At 39.2% G+C, this 17,982-nt stretch overlaps 1 protein-coding gene and 1 non-coding gene across 4 annotated transcripts in view; one reads left to right on the top strand and one right to left on the bottom strand.

Moving 5' to 3' along the window:
* KMO (kynurenine 3-monooxygenase) overlaps positions 1-17,982 on the top strand; it is a 69,391-nt gene that overhangs the window by 24,671 nt on the left and 26,738 nt on the right. The window contains exons 2-9 of one of the 3 annotated variants that reach the window (XM_069545570.1): positions 1,057-1,319; positions 1,434-1,619; positions 2,817-2,906; positions 8,626-8,674; positions 12,520-12,607; positions 14,188-14,353; positions 15,443-15,514; positions 17,137-17,258. In XM_069545570.1, the coding sequence (XP_069401671.1) occupies positions 1,497-1,619; positions 2,817-2,906; positions 8,626-8,674; positions 12,520-12,607; positions 14,188-14,353; positions 15,443-15,514; positions 17,137-17,258 (710 nt within the window). In that variant the 5' untranslated portion in view covers positions 1,057-1,319; positions 1,434-1,496. Of the gene's footprint in view, positions 1-925; positions 1,320-1,433; positions 1,620-2,816; positions 2,907-8,625; positions 8,675-12,519; positions 12,608-14,187; positions 14,354-15,442; positions 15,515-17,136; positions 17,259-17,982 lie in introns of all 3 variants that reach the window. The other 2 variants (XM_069545568.1, XM_069545569.1) reach the window with 2 other exon arrangements.
* On the bottom strand, positions 7,757-7,828 carry TRNAC-GCA (transfer RNA cysteine (anticodon GCA)). Its single transcript has one exon. It is a non-coding gene; the product is annotated as a tRNA-Cys (tRNA).

The raw sequence follows: 17,982 nt of genomic DNA, 5'->3' as shown, positions 1-17,982 counted from the left end.
ACTTCAGTCATGTCCGATTCTGTGAGACCCCATAGACAGCAGCCCACCAGGCTCCTCAGCCCACAGGATTCTCTAGGCAAGAATACTGGAGTGGGTTTCCATTTCCTTCTCCAAGTGAGTTAAAGAAGCAGATGCAAAAAAATACACAAGTATCAAAAGCATGTAAATTAAATTATGTTGCCTAGGGATGTATACATAAGTGGAAAAACTATAAAGAAGCCAAGTTTGGTTATCACAGAAGTCAGAATGTTTACCTCTAGGAGAAAGTTTGAGGATTGTAACTATGGGGAAGCTGGGGGAGCTATAGGAGATTGGAAATGTTCTACTTTTTTTGATCAGAGTCAGTAAATGAGTATTTGTTTGTTTTTTTTTCTAATTATTCTGTAAACCATACTCGTGGTTTGTGGTCATTCTGTATGAAAGTTATATCTCATGATATGAGAGTTAAAAAAGAAAAAAAAACCCTAAATCTTCCTTGAAAACTATATAGTTTAATCTTCAGTTAATCCTATTATTCTTGCAAATGGCATTTTCCACTAGTGACTGGGTTAATCAATATGATGACTAAGGCTATGGCCACACATGATGTTGCGCTTCAGTTCAGTTCAGTCTCTCAGTCGTGTCTGACTCTTTGCAACCCCGTGAACCACAGCACACCAGGCCTCCCTGTCCATCACCAACTCCTGGAGTTTACCCAAACTTATGTCCATTGAGTCAGTGATGCCATCCAACCATCTCATCCTCTGTCATCCCCTTCTCCTCCTGCCTTCAATCTTTCCCAGCATCAGGGTCTTTTCAGATGAATGAGCTCTTCTCATCAGGTGGCCAAAGTATTGGAGTTTCAGCTTCAACACTTAGCCAGCAAAAATTCCCTATATTTGTGAAATCAGATAAAAATATGAAAAAAATTGCTTTGATTTCCTAGGTTGGATCATTAAATGCATGCTTCCTTGCCAAGAGGAATTTCCAAGTTGATATATATGAAGCTAGAGAAGGTGAGACAATACTGAACAATGTGAGATGTGGTTCTGATTCTTTGACGTCTTACTCCTTTAGATTTTAAAAAGAAAAAAAAATGTTTAAGGTAAACTGTTGAAAGTGAAAGAAAAAAATGAAGTTACTCAGTCGTATCCGATTCTTTGCGACCCCACGGACTATAGCCTACCAGGCTCCTCCATCCATGGGATTTTCCAGGCAAGAGTACTGGAGTGAGTTGCCATTGCGTTCTCCCAGGGGATCTTCCAGACCCAGGGATCGAACCCAGGACTTCTGCATTACAGGCAGACTCTTTACCCTCTAAGCCACCAGGGAAGCCCAAGGTAAACTGTTAGACTTCATTAAAACCCTCAACTATCTAAATTTAATTTAATTCAGATTCATTACTATCTGTGTTTTCTTTAAAAGAGTTAACAAAGTCTTTTAATTTGGTCCAGATGGCACCCGTTTTTGAGGTGTCTATGCTCACCCTGTCTTAGGATATAAGAATTGCGTGTAACATGAGGTCTACTTCCAATGTCTTAGACATCCGAGTGACTAAATTTGCACGTGGAAGAAGCATTAATTTGGCCCTTTCTTATAGAGGACGACAAGCCTTGAAAGCCGTTGGCCTGGAAGATCAGGTACCTTGTGAATGCATTTTCCTTACAGAAGATAACACCTGTTGTTTTTCAACAATTGCATGGTCTTGATTTCTCTTAGTTCGAAGCAGCACTCAATGCCACAAAAATTGCTGCATGAGAATTTGTTTTACAAAGGTTTTCAAACTTCTAAATTCCCACACTTGAGGCACATGACTGCAGAGGGTGCAGAGTACGTTGTAGGGCAGGTGGAAGTTGCATCAGGTGGAAACCTGATTATCACTTCTGACACTGGGCCATCAACAAGATGGTTAATCTTTGCCTTTTATTTGTGTCTGACCTGGGATGGCCTCTGGGGTGAGAGGAGGCAGGCGACACCCATTCTTTGGACTACTTAGGTCCATAATCTCTTATCACAATTCTGTACTCCAAAAAAACTCTGGGACTAGAAAGCTTTTTCATCACCCATTCGGCAGCAAACTTGACCTGATGCAGACTTTTTATAGCCTCTAAAAGAAATCTCATTTACTGTGAATATGTTTTACTAAAGAAATATTGTGTCATGGGGTGGTGCCCTAGACTGGTCTGTGTGTCATAAACTACCCACATATGCACACATTACCTATCTAAACTTTGAAAAGTTCTGAATTCTGAAACCAATGAGCTTTCAGTGTTTGGATAAAGATTGTGGGCCTGTTACAGATTTTCCTCATACAGACTCACGATTGTCAAATTTCTCACTATCGTGTATCTTGGAAATGTAAAGAGAAATAGTATATTTTTATTGACAGTATTTTTGTGAGAGTGTGTCCTTGAAATGATAAGTTCACATAAGTGCTATTTGCATTTCCACATTTTTCTTAGGCATGTGTAGGAAAATACTTTGCACTGCATTTCAGGAATCCTGTGACTTACTCCTCGTGCTTTATTCTTTTGCAATCATAAAAAAGAACTTAATCTCTGACAGTGAACCGTTTCCTCACTTGTAATATTTGACTTAGGTCTAGATTAACTTTAAAGTCTATTCTAAAACCTAAAGTTAAAAAAACCCTAAAAACTAAAATTTGTAGGAGCATAGTTTTTATTAAATTTCTACCATACTGTATTCCCATGGTCTTTTACATTATTTTTTGATTTTTGGAAAATGTTTGAATAATCACACTGTAAAGTCAATATCTATTTTATTGACATGATGCCACATTATGCAAATTGAAATAGACATCTCTGATTTTATTTCAGGTTGTAGCCTATGGTATCCCCATGAGAGCAAGAATGATACATTCTCTTTCAGGAAAAAAGTCTGCTATCCCCTATGGGACAAAGTCACAGGTAGGTTTACCTGGAGATACTTTTTTGTAAAATGGTAATAGCTGAGTCTAATATCTTGAACCAGCTACTTGCTTGCTGACCCTGCCTTTCTTCTCTAGCCCTGTTTTGACATTGTTTGCTTGCTTAGAATTCAAATATATATACTAGCTAATTCATAGGAGATGCTTAGAAACGGCCCAGTCCCTAATAAGCATTCAATGGACTTCCCCCGTGGTTCAGCAGTAAAGAATCCACCTGCAATGTAGGAGCCTCACGGGACGCAGGTTCAATTCCTAAATCAGGAAGATCCCCTCAGTTTAGTTCAGAAGTAATGTTCGACTCTGTGACCCAGTGTACCGCAGCATTCCAGGTCTCCCTGTCCATCACCAACTCCCAGAGCTTACCCAAACTCATGTCCATTGAGTCAGTGATACCATCCAAACATTTCATCCTCTGTCGTCACCTTCTCCTCCTGCCCTCAATCCTTCCCAGCATCAGGGTCTTTTCAAATAAGTCAGCTCTTTGCATCAGGTGGCCAAAGTATTGGAGTTTCACCTTCAACATCAGCCCTTCCAAAGAACACCCAGGACTGATCTCCTTTAGAATGGACTGGTTGGATCTCCTTGCTGTCCAAGGGACTCTCAAGAGTCTTCTCCAACACCACAGTTCAAAAGCATCAATTCTTTGGCACTCAGCTTTCTTCACAGTCCAACTCTCACATCCATACATGACTACGGGAAAAACAATAGCCTTGACTAGACGGACCTTTGTTGGCAAAGTAATGTCTCTGCTTTTGAATATGCTGTCTAGGTTGGTCATAACTTTGCTTCTAAGGAGTAAGCATCTTTTAATTTCATGGCTGCAGTCACCATCTGCAGTGATTTTGGAGCCCCCCAAAATAAAGTCATCCACTGTTTCCACTGTTTCCCCATCTATTTGCCATGAAGTAATGGGACTGGGTGCCATGAACTTAGTTTTCTGAATGTTGAGCTTTAAGCCCACTTTTCCACTCTCCTCTTTCACTTCCTTAAGAGGCTCTTTAGCTCTTCGCTTTCTGCCATAAGAATGGTGTCATCTGCATTTCTCAGGTTATTGATATTTCTCCCTGCAATCTTGAGTATTGTGCTTCTTCCAGCCCAGCGTTTCTCACGATGTACTCTGTGTATAAGTTAAATAAGCAGCCTTGACATACTCCTTTTCCTATTTCCAGTCTGTTGTTCCATGTCCAGTTCTAATTGTTGCTTCCTGACCTGCATATAGGTTTCTCAAGAGGCAGGTCAGGTGGTCTGGTATTCCCATCTCTTTCAGAATTTTCCACAGTTTATTGTGTTCCACACAGTCAAAGGCTTTGGCATAGTTAATAAAGCAGAAATAGATGTTTTTCTGGAACTCTCTTGCTTTTTCGATGATCCAGCGGATGTTGGCAATTTGATCTCTGGTTCCTCTGCCTTTTCTAAAACCAGCTTGAAAATCCGGAAGTTCACGGTTCACGTAATGCTGAAGCCTGGCTTGGAGAATTTTGAGCATTACTTTACTAGCGTGTGAAATGAGTGCAATTGTGTGGTAGTTTGAGCATTCTTTGTCATTGCCTTTCTTTAGGAGGGGCTTCCCTGGTGGCTCAGACGGTAAAGCGTCTGCCTGCAATGTGGGAGACCCAGGTTCGATTCCTGGGTTGGGAAGATCCCCTGGAGAAGGAAATGGCAATCCACTCCAGCACTCTTGCCTGGAAAATCCCGTGGATGGAGGAGCCTGATAGGCTACAGTCCATGGGGTCGCAAAGAATTGGACACGACTCAGCGACTTCACTTTCACTTTCACTTTCTTTGGGAAAGGAAGATCCCCTAGAGGAGGACATCTCAACCCACTCCAGTATTCTTGCCCAGAAAATCCCATGAACAGAGGAGCCTGGTGGGCTACAGTCATTGGTGTCTCAAAGAGTTGGACATGACGTGATTTGCACATGCAAGTCAAGAACAGACTACACTAACTAAATGTACCTTTTCTATAAACAATGATTGTCTTCCTGTGGGCGAGTTGCTGAAGAGCTTGCAACCTGTTCTATTGAAAGTTCTCTATGTTCACTATGAAAAGAACTCAGCCAAGGGATGGTAGGAGCACTCAGCTCTTACTTTCAGAGAGGGAGGAAATCTTTCACTTTCAGACAAGCGAAAGTAAGGCTTGAAACAGGTAGTTGTTTAAATCTTCAGTTGGCAACAAAATAGCATCATTCCAATCAAATGATAATTTTCCTATGGGGAGAATTGGGTGAGACCAAATTTCTAAAAACCATAAATTTTTAAGTGTCAGGTGTGTATTGGATGAGACAGCTTGCAAATGTACTTTCACATAACAGAATCTCACAGTGGTCAGCAGCTTTAGATGCATGGACTCCAACCACCTTGCTTTACAGATAAAGAAACAGGCGGCATGACTACAGGAGGTCAATATTAAGGGAGAAACTGGACAATTTTCCTTACAGACAGCAACCAGTGAGCATGGTGTAGGAAGCCCTCACAGGAGTGCTGGAAGTGCTGCTTAGTTACACTATTTCTTTTTTTCTAAGATGAAGTGATATTCTTCCCATAATAGGCATAATAGTCATTCCACCTTTCTTTTGGATTAATACTGATTGTGCTGAGGAAATTCAATTCATTGTATTCATCTCTTCCTTGGAGATTGGCCCAATAGAGTATGAATAGATCCAGGGGGAAAATATGGTTCAAAATAGCAGGGAAAGCGGATGAGAAGAGTGACTTGGACCTGAGACTAAAACTGCTAACTTCCTTACCTTCACCAAGTGAGAATGAGAGAGGGGTGAGGGAGAAACAGTTTCATCACCAGTGACTCCCCAGGAAGGTGAAAGTGTCGGTGCAAGTTCTCATTTCAAGGCCTTTAATACAGAAGAAGGAAATGATCCTTCTACATCAATCCTGCCATTCCTCAATTCTTAAGAACTGAGTTAATGCTAAATTTATAGGTTTGCATCATTATTTTTATACTGGAGTTGAAAATGGGCCCTCCTTATCTTTTAAGAACTGTATACATTTGCTTTGAATTGGTCGATTCCATAACCTGTGGAAGTGCAAAGTCATCCCCGTCACCCCAAGATTTCTTCCAATATCCAGGGAGTATACATATTGGCCTCTGCTGCCTCTTGGTGTCCACTCCATCTCCTCTAGTTTTGGTTATGTACCATGATGACCATACATGAAACTCATGATTTTTACCCATTTCCACATGCAAAATACATATTATTAGCCTTCCTCCTGGAACACAAACAAGATTGCCAGGGCAGAAGCAGCCATATTTGACCATGAGGTAACTTTACAGAAGGAAGCTACATGCCAGAAATGATGGAGTAGAAAGGAGGAGGACGCTGATGAATTTGTGGATGTCCCTGAGATACCTCTAGACTTTTTATTAAGCAGGAAAAAGAAAAAGTGTAGTTTATATAAGCAGCTGTGGTCAGGTCTCTGTACAAACAGCTAAAAATAATCCATGACTCATTACAGTATGTAAAGCTCATGGTAATTTGCACAGTGCTAAATAAATTATATTTGAGGAAAAAAACATACATGAATATACTGAAGACCTGGGGGGTCATGGAAGGCCCACATTGTGCAGTGCATAGCAAACAATTCATAACTTCCTACCGTATACAATTTGACTTCTGAAATCTTTTCTATACCCCTTTCTCTGAGCCTTCCTCCTCTAGCTGTTATTTTTTCTGCCCTTTCTCCTTTGCTATGACCGTCTTGCGGATTCTTCTCATTTCCTTCCCCAATTGCCAAATATCAAAATATTCTCTAATATACAGAGCAGGCCAGAGTTCCCCCAATTCCGATTCTTAAACTCCTGTGCTCAAAATAAAGAAATGACACCCCCTTACTAAAAAACATTCTCATTTGAAGGCTATCAGGACAACAATGTAAACACTTTTTCCTAGCATATTTGAAAAAGTCAGCACTGCAACTTTTGTCTTACAAATCTCCAAAGATTGTCCTATGCCCTTTAGGTTTTCTTAGTGGGTTTTTTGGTTACAAGACTCACTTTACAGCTCTTCATTTGTTTGTTCTTGTTCTTACTTATTCTTCACATGGTAAGCCTTTTAGAATATGTGTTGGAGAAGTGAAGCTTGATGTCAGTGACTCTAAGTTATGGTTATAATAGGAAACTGCCCAAAGATATGGAGGATATTAGACCAGGACTCTCCCTGGTCTTCTGCAGGACCAACATGTCTGTTGGTTCCCTGATGATCAGTCCCCAGTTTATCTCAACTAAGCCTGATAGGGATCAACTGGCAAGGAAAGAATATTTTCCTTATGTTAATAAGACTTCATAATTTGAATGTTTCCTAGTATACTTAGAAGTATAACAAGTGTGGTTTCTGTTGAAAGGCAAACATTAATAATGTAGAAGACTGGAAAACAGAACCATAAGGCAGAGAATTACGAAGTTCCTGTTAATTTTAATTTATGACAAAGACACAGGAAGCTCCTCCTCAGTCTACTATTGCCTCTTTAGCATGAGCAAGTTATTTTTATACCAAGTATAGATTCAGCTGTTAATTTTACATGCCTATATTTGAATGGGATCAAGATGAATAAAAGACCATATTTGTGTTAAATGTTGTAATGTCCCATAATTTTGAAATTTATGTGCTTTAAATTTTTAAAGCAATAGACTTGTCCTGAATTGCATGACTGCACTATGGCTTTCATGAGCCCTAAGTGAGTAAGAGTAAGTGAAGTCACTCAGTCATGTCCAACTCTTTGCGACCCCATGGACTGTAGCCTACCAGGTCTCTCTGTCCATGGGATTTTCCAGGCAAGAATACTGGAGTGAGTTGCTGTTTCCTTCTCCAGGGGATCTTCCCAACCCAGGGTTTGAACCTGGGTCTCCTGCATTGCAAGCAGATGCTTTAACCTCTGAGCCACCAGGGAAACACATAGATACTTTTGCTTTGTGGGACCCTATAAATCAATAAATATTAAAAATTAGACTATATGAGCACATTGATATAAAGATTACATTAAGCTTTAATATAATCCAGACTAGATTTATTCTTATCTTTTAAAGAATTAATATATATTCATATTCTTATATTTATTTTTTCTTATGATTTTGAAATAAACTAAAATTATTTTCATGAACCCCTAAAAGTATCATAGGCCCTATGCACTGTTTGACTGGGTCCCATGGAACAATCGGTACTGTGAAGTCAGAAACAGCCAGTCCATGTACCATGTATGGGATCTACCTATTCCTAAAAACCCTCACCCTGCCACAACCACACCACACACTCACACAGCCTTTCAAATTGAAATGAAAATTTCAAAGTAGTTTCTTTGGGAAATGGTACATTTATTCTAGGAATGTTGTCATTTCTGAAGTTTTTTTACACACCGTGATTTGGAGACCTAAGATGAATATTTGAGATTTATGTTTGATAGTTAAAACAAAACTATCTTAATGAAAATAATATTTTTGGTACCAAAAAAAGATTTGTTTTTATATAGTATCAAACTTTGAAAAAGCCTAGGTTTAAACCTGAACATTGTATTGCATATATTTGATTAAAGTGTTTATAGAAAAAAAGGCTACTTAGTTAAATGGTTGTAAAGCTGAGCTTGCAACCTTCTGAGAAATAATTAGTATTTTCTATTGCTAAGTGAATAACATAGAAGCATATTTGCCCATTCTCCAGAAACAAATAGTATCTACTATATTTTTCTTGCAGTATATTCTTTCTATAAGCAGAGAAAATCTAAACAAGGATCTACTGACGGGTAAGTCCAATGCTTTATTCACCAGCCCTCATTTTCAGCAAAGCGCATGAGACTGATTTCGTCATATGATTAACTGAAACTTGTTTACCATTCCTTCTTAGGAGTTATTAAGAGCAAGACTATGTACAATGCAAAGTGTTTCTTTAAAAATACTGGTAGTACATCTTCCAGCATCTCTTTTCCATCTTATCAGTGGTCTAAATAAAAATTGTTTGTTCAGCATGTATTGAATTCCTGTTGTCTTCTAGGCACTGGGTTGAATGAGTGCCTCAGTGAAGAACTCACAATCTAGTGGAAAAACAGATATACATATATAACAATTTTCAAAGAGACACAAGCAGATTTTTTTATTAGAAATATGAAAAGCAATAGTGTGAAGGCTGATAGAGGACTGAAGTTTTTTTTAAGTATTGTGAAAATTGCTGTGTGCAAAAACAAGAGTCTGGACTAAAGCTATAGCCCTCCAGTTGGGAGGAGGTATAGATTCAAGATATCTGTAGGAGACAAAATTAGATGCAGGGTATAGGAAGTTGATAAAGAGGAAGGTGTACATAAGCCTGAAGATTCTCATGTGTGTAACTAGACCTAGACCTATCCATTAATTGAAAAGCCCCTGGACTGCAAATTAAATTTGTATCCTGGATAATCAATCCAATCACATTTCATGTAACCCTTGATCATATTTTTTTCTTCTTTAGCGTTTGTACTAAACAAATTCATTCCATGCAAAGCATGCCATTAGTAGTTCTACTATATTTTAAATCAATCAATCCCTCTCAATGCATTCCAGCAACCTCTGACTTTTGGAGACCAGAGGTTCCAGTTATTTATCTGTGTTTCTCCACAATCCCCTACCCAGGGTGAGTTTGTAACATATCTGTTGAATTGAACTGAACTGAACTGAACTGGGAGGAGGAGTGAAGGGGAAGGTCACTCCAGTTGATTCATGAGGGCTCAGAAATAGGGTTTGGTATTCATCTTAATTCCATTTCTTTACTTGTAAGGCTGACTTTTGGATGAGTAGATACATGGCTAGGTTGCTTTATATATTCAAGCTGATCTTAAGAAAAGAAACTACAAGACAGCTTTTAAAAATAATAGAAAATATCTTTTATGTGTTAAGCACTATGTTAATAACTGCTTTATATTGCATCAATTTGTATAAGCCTCCAAACAACTCTATGACGTAAGAATTATGTTTACCTCAGTTTTGTACGTGATAAAGGAAGCTTAGAGAGGGCCACAGTACAGCAGGTTACACTGTTAATAAGTAGCAGAATCTGGATTGAACTTGAGTTTGTCTATTCCAAAGTCCATGCTTTTAACTATTACAGTCACTGCCTCCAGTAATATAAATGAAACACTGATAATAAGGAGGTAAAACATGGGGAAGACCCATCTTGCATGCTCCCCTGTTTTTCATTAGGTACACACTGCACAGCATACAATTTCATAAATGGCATAAATATGTTAATAAAAAGAATGCTGAACCTCTTGACTTCTAAACTGTTTGGCATATAAAGTTCTTTTACACAGCTCTTATTCCTTTACATGGCATCAGATTGTGAGCCACCTATTCCACAGATAAATAAATACTCATTCCTTCTGATAGAACAGCTCTCCTCTGAAAGTGCTGTAACTAAATCATTTTCCTGCATCAGCTTTTCATGTAGGGTTGTTTCATGGTTTACCGTCCTGTGGGATGTTAATAACTGTTAAGTAAAACAAACATAAAAAGGATATGTGGTCAGGTAAATTTGATAAACTTAAAACCTGCATTGGACTTTCCAGGTGGCCCTAGAGGTAAAGAACTCATCTGTCAATGCAGGAGACATGAGAAATGTGGGTTCAATCCTTGGGTCGGGAGGATCCCCTGGAGGAGGGCATGGCAACCCACCTTAGTATTCTTGCCTGGAGAATCCCATGGACAGAGGAGCCTTGTGGGCTACAGTCCTTGGGGCCCAACAAGTTGAACACAACTGCAGTGACTTAGCACACACACAGGCAAACCCTGCATCAAATTAGTTTTTAAAGCTCTAGGACTTCCCTTGACCCAGTGGCTAAGACTCCATGCTCCCAATGCAGGAGGCCCAGGTAAAATCCCTTGTCAGGAAACTAGATCCCACCTGCCACAACTAAGAGATCCCACACGCTGCAATGAAGACCCGGTGCCACCAGATAAATACATAAGTAACTATTAAAAGTCTTTTCTTACAGTACTTTCAGGGCCTTTATTCTACTAGTCTGCAGTGTGGATTTTCCAGGGTAATGCTGTCTAAGATGTGACCACAAATGCCAGCCATATGCATAATTTAATACCTTATATTAATCACAATAGAAAAACCTACAAAGAAATCAGTGAACTTAATTTTAGTAGTATATTTAACCTAATGTATCCAAAATATTATTTCAATGTATAATCTATGTAAGAATGCTACTCATGAGACATTTTATTCTTTTTTTTTTACTAAGTTGTCAAAACCCAGTGGTTGCATCCCATTTCCATTCAGAACAGCCACATTTTAAGCACTTAAGAGCCACCTGTATCTGGGGACTAAGACAGCACAGTCAGAGGGTCAGAGTGTGAGCATTTCTGTAATGACTATGACCACGGAACAGTTATTCCAGTTATCACAGGACTAGTGTTCCACGGAAAATTCTTTGAGCTGCATTTCTCTACATTTAATTTGAAAAAAAAAATTACAAAAAGGTTGATTCCACAAACACATATTGTATTTGTCAAAGATACCCATAGTGGTTCGAGTAAACGCTGATTTCTCCAAGTTATTTGTCAAAAGATTTCTTAAACGTAGATAAGTCTTTGGCATATCTCCAATTTCAATATTCTGAAGCTTCCAATCCTGTGTTCAAGAAAGTCTGCAAACCCCAAATCAAACTCAAGCAAAGCAGAACAACAGCAACAACAACAACAACAAAAATACAAAACCTGAGATGAAAAGGAGAGATGGGCACAGATAGAAATGTTGAATTGGAAGTCAGACTTCTGGCTTATTTTTCCTAAATCCTTTACTTTGTGTGATCTTAGTCATCTTACTTTCCCTCCAGAAGCTCAGTTACTTCATTTCTGAAATGAAGAGTTTTGAAATAGACTATCTTGAGGTCTACACCAGCTCTAATATCTACATTCTGATTTGTGGCTATAAGGACAATAAATAGCCCCTAATTATAGATCTCCTGCTCAGGAAAAAAACTAGGAACAAAAATAATGTTTTACTACAGTGATAAGAACATAATTAATAGTTCAGAAAATGAAATTTACTATAGATTTTTAGCAGGCCAAAAAAGCACTAAAATAATTTGATTCTATTTATTAAGAAGTTTCCAACCTTCTTATTCACTTTCCCGTAACTATTTCAGCGTTTGATTACAAAAAGATCTATATTTATATATCAATGATCTATATTTATAACAAACTGACTCAGAAGTCTAGAGGACTTGCTAAAAAGAGATACAGAGTCAGACATAGTATGTAAAAAGAAATTTGACTGAATATTGCCAATCACAAACTAAGCCTTAATTTGGGGGCAGCTTTAAAATATGTAATGATTGCTTCTTTCCTAGGGTGCCAACAATTACAGTGATGCAAGAATATACATAGTTAGATTTTTTTTTTGAGATGGAGACAGTTGATTTTTATTTATCTCTTTTACTACCAGATTATCCTAGAACATTTGCACAACAGTTGCCAAATCACATTTTAACTAATTCGTGTTTACATTATTAAGTATCTCTATCACACCATTCTCAGAAAATAATGAATTCAATTTAAGTGAAATGAGAATTGGAATTTCATTTCCATTAGTTTTCTTTCTTTGTTTCTTCAGCTGTTGAGAAATACTCCAATGTAAAAGTGCACTTTGGCCACAAGCTGGTGAAATGTTATCCTGAGAAAGGAGTAATCACAGTTCTTGGGTAAGAACCGATCGGCCCTTTGACTTCAGAGGTGAAGGGTTGAAGTGGAGAATTGTGCCTGTAAACTTTGCTCTTGACTGTTTTGAAAGAGTTAAATGATTACTAACGGGGTAATTCAAGTAGTTTCTACAATCAAGTAATTTTATGTTGATCATTAGTACCAGTATTCTTCCTGATTCTCCTGCTCACTCATCTTTTTAACAGTATTCTAGACTGGTAACCACACTCTGCTTCTAACCCTCTCCTAACTTGAAACAGATAACTCTGCACTGCTCTGCTTCTCCTCTCCTCTTTCTGAATAATATTTGTCTGTCTCCCCTTGGCTGAGCCCATTTCCTCTAAAGTTCCAAGCCTCATATCCCACTTGGGGGAAATATCTTGGATTCACAGTTTGTTCAACAACTACTTGTAAATTCGCATTTCTATTTGTAATAATAATAATAATAACCCTTATTTCAATCTTAATATTAATTTTCCTTTAAACACCTTCGCAAGTACTTCTTGCCATAATCTCAAATGTATCTAAAATTTCGAACATCTGTTTGTCCTACTCCTAACTTTCCTAGTTTGTTGTGTTGCTGTCTAGATGCTCAGTTATGTTCAACTCTTTGTGACCCTGTGAACCATAGACCACAGGCTCCTCCATCCATGGGATTCTCTAGGCAAGAATACTGGAGTGGGCTGCCATTTCCTTCTCTAGGGGCTTTTCCCTACCCAGGGATCAAACCTGTGTCTCCTGCATTGGCAGGCAGATTCTTTACCACTGAGTCACCTGGGAAGCTGACTTACCTAGTACTTTTAACCAAATAATTAAAATCATTTTTGATGTACCCCTTTCCTTATTTTCTCTCATTTGACTTGAAAACATTTCCCAGTGTCTCGTACTTCTTGTCGGCCTCAGAGCCTATGTTGACCTTCTTCCTGAGCACCACAACCTTTGGGCTCTCACCCCCACGCATGTAGGCTACTATGATCACTTTGTCTCCATTTCCTCTTCCTTCTGCACTGTGGCTCCACTGCATGTAACTTACTCTTAAGTTGTCTTAAATGACTACTCTTCATACACCACCTGCCCAATGGAAATATATTGTTTTCTCCCAGCTGCCAGAATAATGTATTTAAACCTTGCATCTTAACATTCAAAATTCTCTTCTCCTCCCTCTCCAGTTGTATTCTTTTCTTAAACTCCTCTTCTGATCTCCTCTAAGACAAACATGCTGCTCCTAGAAGATCTTGGTCACGTCCCTGTGGTTGTTCATATACTTTCTCCATTTGAAAGACTTTTCCTTCTTTTCAAGGTTCTCTTCCTTCATGCAGGGAACTCAGCTCTTAGGCTTCTGTGGCTTAGCATGTCTGTAGGAATCAGTATGATTGTGTGTTACCCTCATTCTCATAGCAAACCCATGACTGGGACAAGTGTTATCTTCATTTTATAGCTATCAACTCAAAGCTCTAAATCAGATATGTAAAAGTGAGCAGTGACTCCACTATTAAGTCACTACTTTTCATACCCAATAGAGGTACTTCATCATTTTCACCACTAGACTTTTTTTCTTTTGATGGTTTATTTTATTTTTCAGACAGGACAAAGTTCCCAAAGATGTCACCTGTGACCTCATTGTAGGATGTGATGGAGCCTTTTCCACTGTTAGAACTCACCTCATGAAGAAACCCCGCTTTGATTACAGTCAACAATACATTCCTCATGGGTACATGGAGCTGAGTATTCCACCTAAGAATGGGGATGTAAGTCCTTTCCCTTTCTTTCCTCCTTCCTACAACTCTCCCCCTCCCTTGCCGCATATTAGTATAGAAGTGTATTCTAGTGCAGTTGTTCTCAGCAGCATGTCTTGATCCATTTTAAGGTTTGCTAAAGTACTATGTATTCCATGACTCATAATAAACTGGATGTACAGGTATCCTTTTAATAATATCACTCACTCCCTTACCTTTCGATATGTTTTCTTGAACAGGGAAGAAAGGAAAGGAATTACAACTACTTTTTCTATTATATCTTGGGAAAAAAATTAAAAAAAAAAACAGGTTGGGAATCAGCTTTGTGTACTGACAGTCCAGAGTTCTTATACTCATGATTAAATTTAAAAAGTTATTAAGTAAAGTGAAAAGGGAGTTGTTTCAGAGAGACTTGCATTGTATGTTTTTTATTTCCTGGAGTCCATGTTAAACCATATGTGGCCAGAGGCAAATATGTAGTGTGTGTATTGTATGTTGAGGAAAATTAAAATACCCACAGAAGCAATGAGGATCTTGGCTTATAAGTAGTAAAAGGTACACAGCATTAAATACTTGATTTGCATGTAAAACATACATTTTAAGGTACTGATTTAACCCATCCTATTTGAAATTCAAACATCTAGTCTGTTTGGGATAGCAATATTATATACCACTTTTGTGGGCTTCCCAGGTGACTCAGTGGTAAAGAATATGCCAATGCAGGAGATACGGGTTTGATCCTTGGGTGGGGAAGATCCTCTCGAGGAGGAAATGACAACCCACTCCAGTATCCTTGCCAAGACAATTCTATGGACAGAGGAGCCTGGCGGGCTACAGTCTATGAGGTCGCAAAGAGTCTGGCATGACTGAATGACTAACACTTCTAACACCTGGGGAATTAAGTGGGAGTTCATCTTAAAGCTATTTTTTCACAGCAGGCAAACTGTCTTTGCTTAGACTTTATGTTTGGAGGGACTTGCAGTGATCTAAATTGCTGTGTGTACAAGTACAACATTAACAGAGTTGGTGCGCCTTATTTGTTAATGCAGATGAGCTGCATTAATACACTAATTATATATATATATATTTTTTCCCCTGCAGTATGCCATGGAACCTAATTATCTACATATTTGGCCTAGAGATACCTTTATGATGATTGCACTTCCTAACACGGTAGTGTAAATTTTTTTATTAACTGTCATTTTGCCTATATGATTAATGTTTTTCATTAAAGTGAAAGTAAAGTCACTCAGTTGTGTCCTACTCTTTGCGACCCCGTTGACTGTAGCCCACCAGGCTCCTCCATCCATGGGATTCTCCAGGCAATAATACTGGAGTGGGTTGCCATTTCCTTCTCCAGGGGATCTTCCCAACCCAGGGATCAAACCCGGGTCTCCCGCATTGCAGGCAGATACTTTAACCACTGAGCTACAGGGCATTACTTACTTTTATATACTATATACATGTATGTAGTCAACTTCATCATTGTCTAGTCTGTTTAATGATTATATCTGAAACTTGGGGATATTGAAGAAAAGCCTGAAGAAATACAATTATTTACTTTGGAAAGGATATTTAAGATATACAAATGACTAATGGGGGTTTGTGTGTGGTGGTACCTGACTGCCACCTCCCCCAAGACAGTGCAGGAAGAAACTGCCCCCAAATAAAGCCAAAGATATTTAGGTTATATATTAGGAAGTATTTTTCATCTTTAAGGTCTGTAGGATATTTGAATATTCATTATCAAAAAGGAACATGACTGTTCTTTCATTAGACCTTAGAGACATTTTTGCTATCAGTCCTGGGTGTTCATTGGAAGGACTGATGGTGAAGCTGAAACTCCAATACTTTGGCCACCTGATGTGAAGAGCTGACTCATTGGAAAAGACCCTGATGCTAGGAAGGATTGAGGGCAGGAGGAAAAGGGGATGACAGGGGATGAGATGGATGGATTGCATCACCGACTCAATGGACATGGGTTTGGTTGGACTCCAGGAGTTTGTGATGGACAAGGAGGCCTGGCGTGCTGCAGTTCATGGGGTCGCAAAGAGTCAGACAGAACTGAGTGACTGAACTGAACTGAACTGAACAGAATATATATGTAGTTATTATTATCTCTATATGGAGATTCCCATGTGGCTCAGTGGTGAAGAATACAACTGCAGTGCAAGAGACGTGAATTCAATCCCTGAGTCCAGAAGACCCCCTGGGGAAGGAAATGGCAATCCTCTTCAGTATTCTTGCCTGGGAAATCTCATGGACAGAGGAACCTGGCGGGCTATAGTCCATGGGGTCACTAAAGAGTTGGACATGACTTAGTGACTAAACAACAACAATCTCTATATATAATATAGACACATATATCTATTTATATTTCTCTGGTTGGTCTTTTATTTACCTTTTTTTTCCTTTCTCTTGTCAAGAATCCTGGGGCCCAAGGCCCTAATGTCATAGTGTCTTAAATGGAATAACAGTAAAGAAAAAAAGAGAATTCAAATCCAATGCACCTATTAATAGTATAAGGAGTGCAGTGTTTGCTTGGTGAAAATATCTGAAGTTTACAGTATAGAAAGTTTCCTAATAACCAAGAAGCAGGGGTGTACCTGGGGACCCCTTACTGAGCTTTTCCTGGGGAGTGAGGGAAGAAAGTGAGGGTGCCTTTCCTGTCTGCTTGGACACTCCTCCCAGAGCCCCCTAAGCCACAGCAAGCACTCAGAGATTGAGGGATCTGTCTTAGGGCCAGCACTGCCTGACCCCCAATCTCTCACACACTATTCCTCTTCTCATCACAGAACAAATCTTTCACATGTACTTTGTTCATGCCTTTTGAAGAGTTTGAAAAACTGCTAACTAGTCGTGATGTGCTGGACTTCTTCCAGAAATACTTTCCGGATTCCATCCCTCTAATTGGAAAGTAAGTTTCAAGATGTCCAATTATGCCTTTTGCCCCCTTGTTTGAGGTATTCAAAATTCAGATAAAGGCTAATGCACCTTATTTCAGCTTTTGTTAAAAATGACCTGTAATGCAGTGACCTGGACGGGAAACCTGCCTGTGTGCTAAGTCACTTCCATCATGTCCGAGTCTGAGACCCCATAGACCGTAGCCCACCAGGCTCCTCTGTCCACAGGGTTTTTCCAGGCAAGAATACTGGAGTGAGTTGCCATGCCCTCCTCCAGGGGATCTCCTGATCATGCAGTGACCTGGATGGGAAACCTAGATTACAGCAAAAGTCCAAGAGGATCTTGTGCTGCAAACAGGAATTCTGAAAAAAAACCAGGCGGGGCCAGTTTCTCTGGGAAAAATTGTCCCTGGGCCTTTTATGTTCCCTGTGCAGGTGCTCAGGCCCCATAGGTCTCGGTGTGCCACAGAGCTTGGCTATGCTTCCTTCTGCTGGTGGGAACACAAATCTATATGATGGCACCCTCAAGTCCACCAGTTGCTAGCTGTATAAGCTTTTCTATGTCTCATACCCTTCTAAAATGCTGATGATAGTTGTACCTGCCCCAAAGGGTTGTTGTGCAGAGTAAAGGGAATAATGCCTATAAACCATTCAGCACAGGGCCAGGCATGTATAAAGTTTTTCCAAACTGATAGCTAATTGTACCAGCCGTCTGGTTTATGAGTCTTAGCTCCTCTG

Source organism: Ovis canadensis, chromosome 12, assembly GCF_042477335.2.
Source record: "Ovis canadensis isolate MfBH-ARS-UI-01 breed Bighorn chromosome 12, ARS-UI_OviCan_v2, whole genome shotgun sequence".
NCBI lineage: Eukaryota > Metazoa > Chordata > Mammalia > Artiodactyla > Bovidae > Ovis > Ovis canadensis.
The sequence above is the reverse complement of the archived record's forward strand: the minus strand, read 5'-3'. Positions and strand labels throughout refer to the sequence as shown.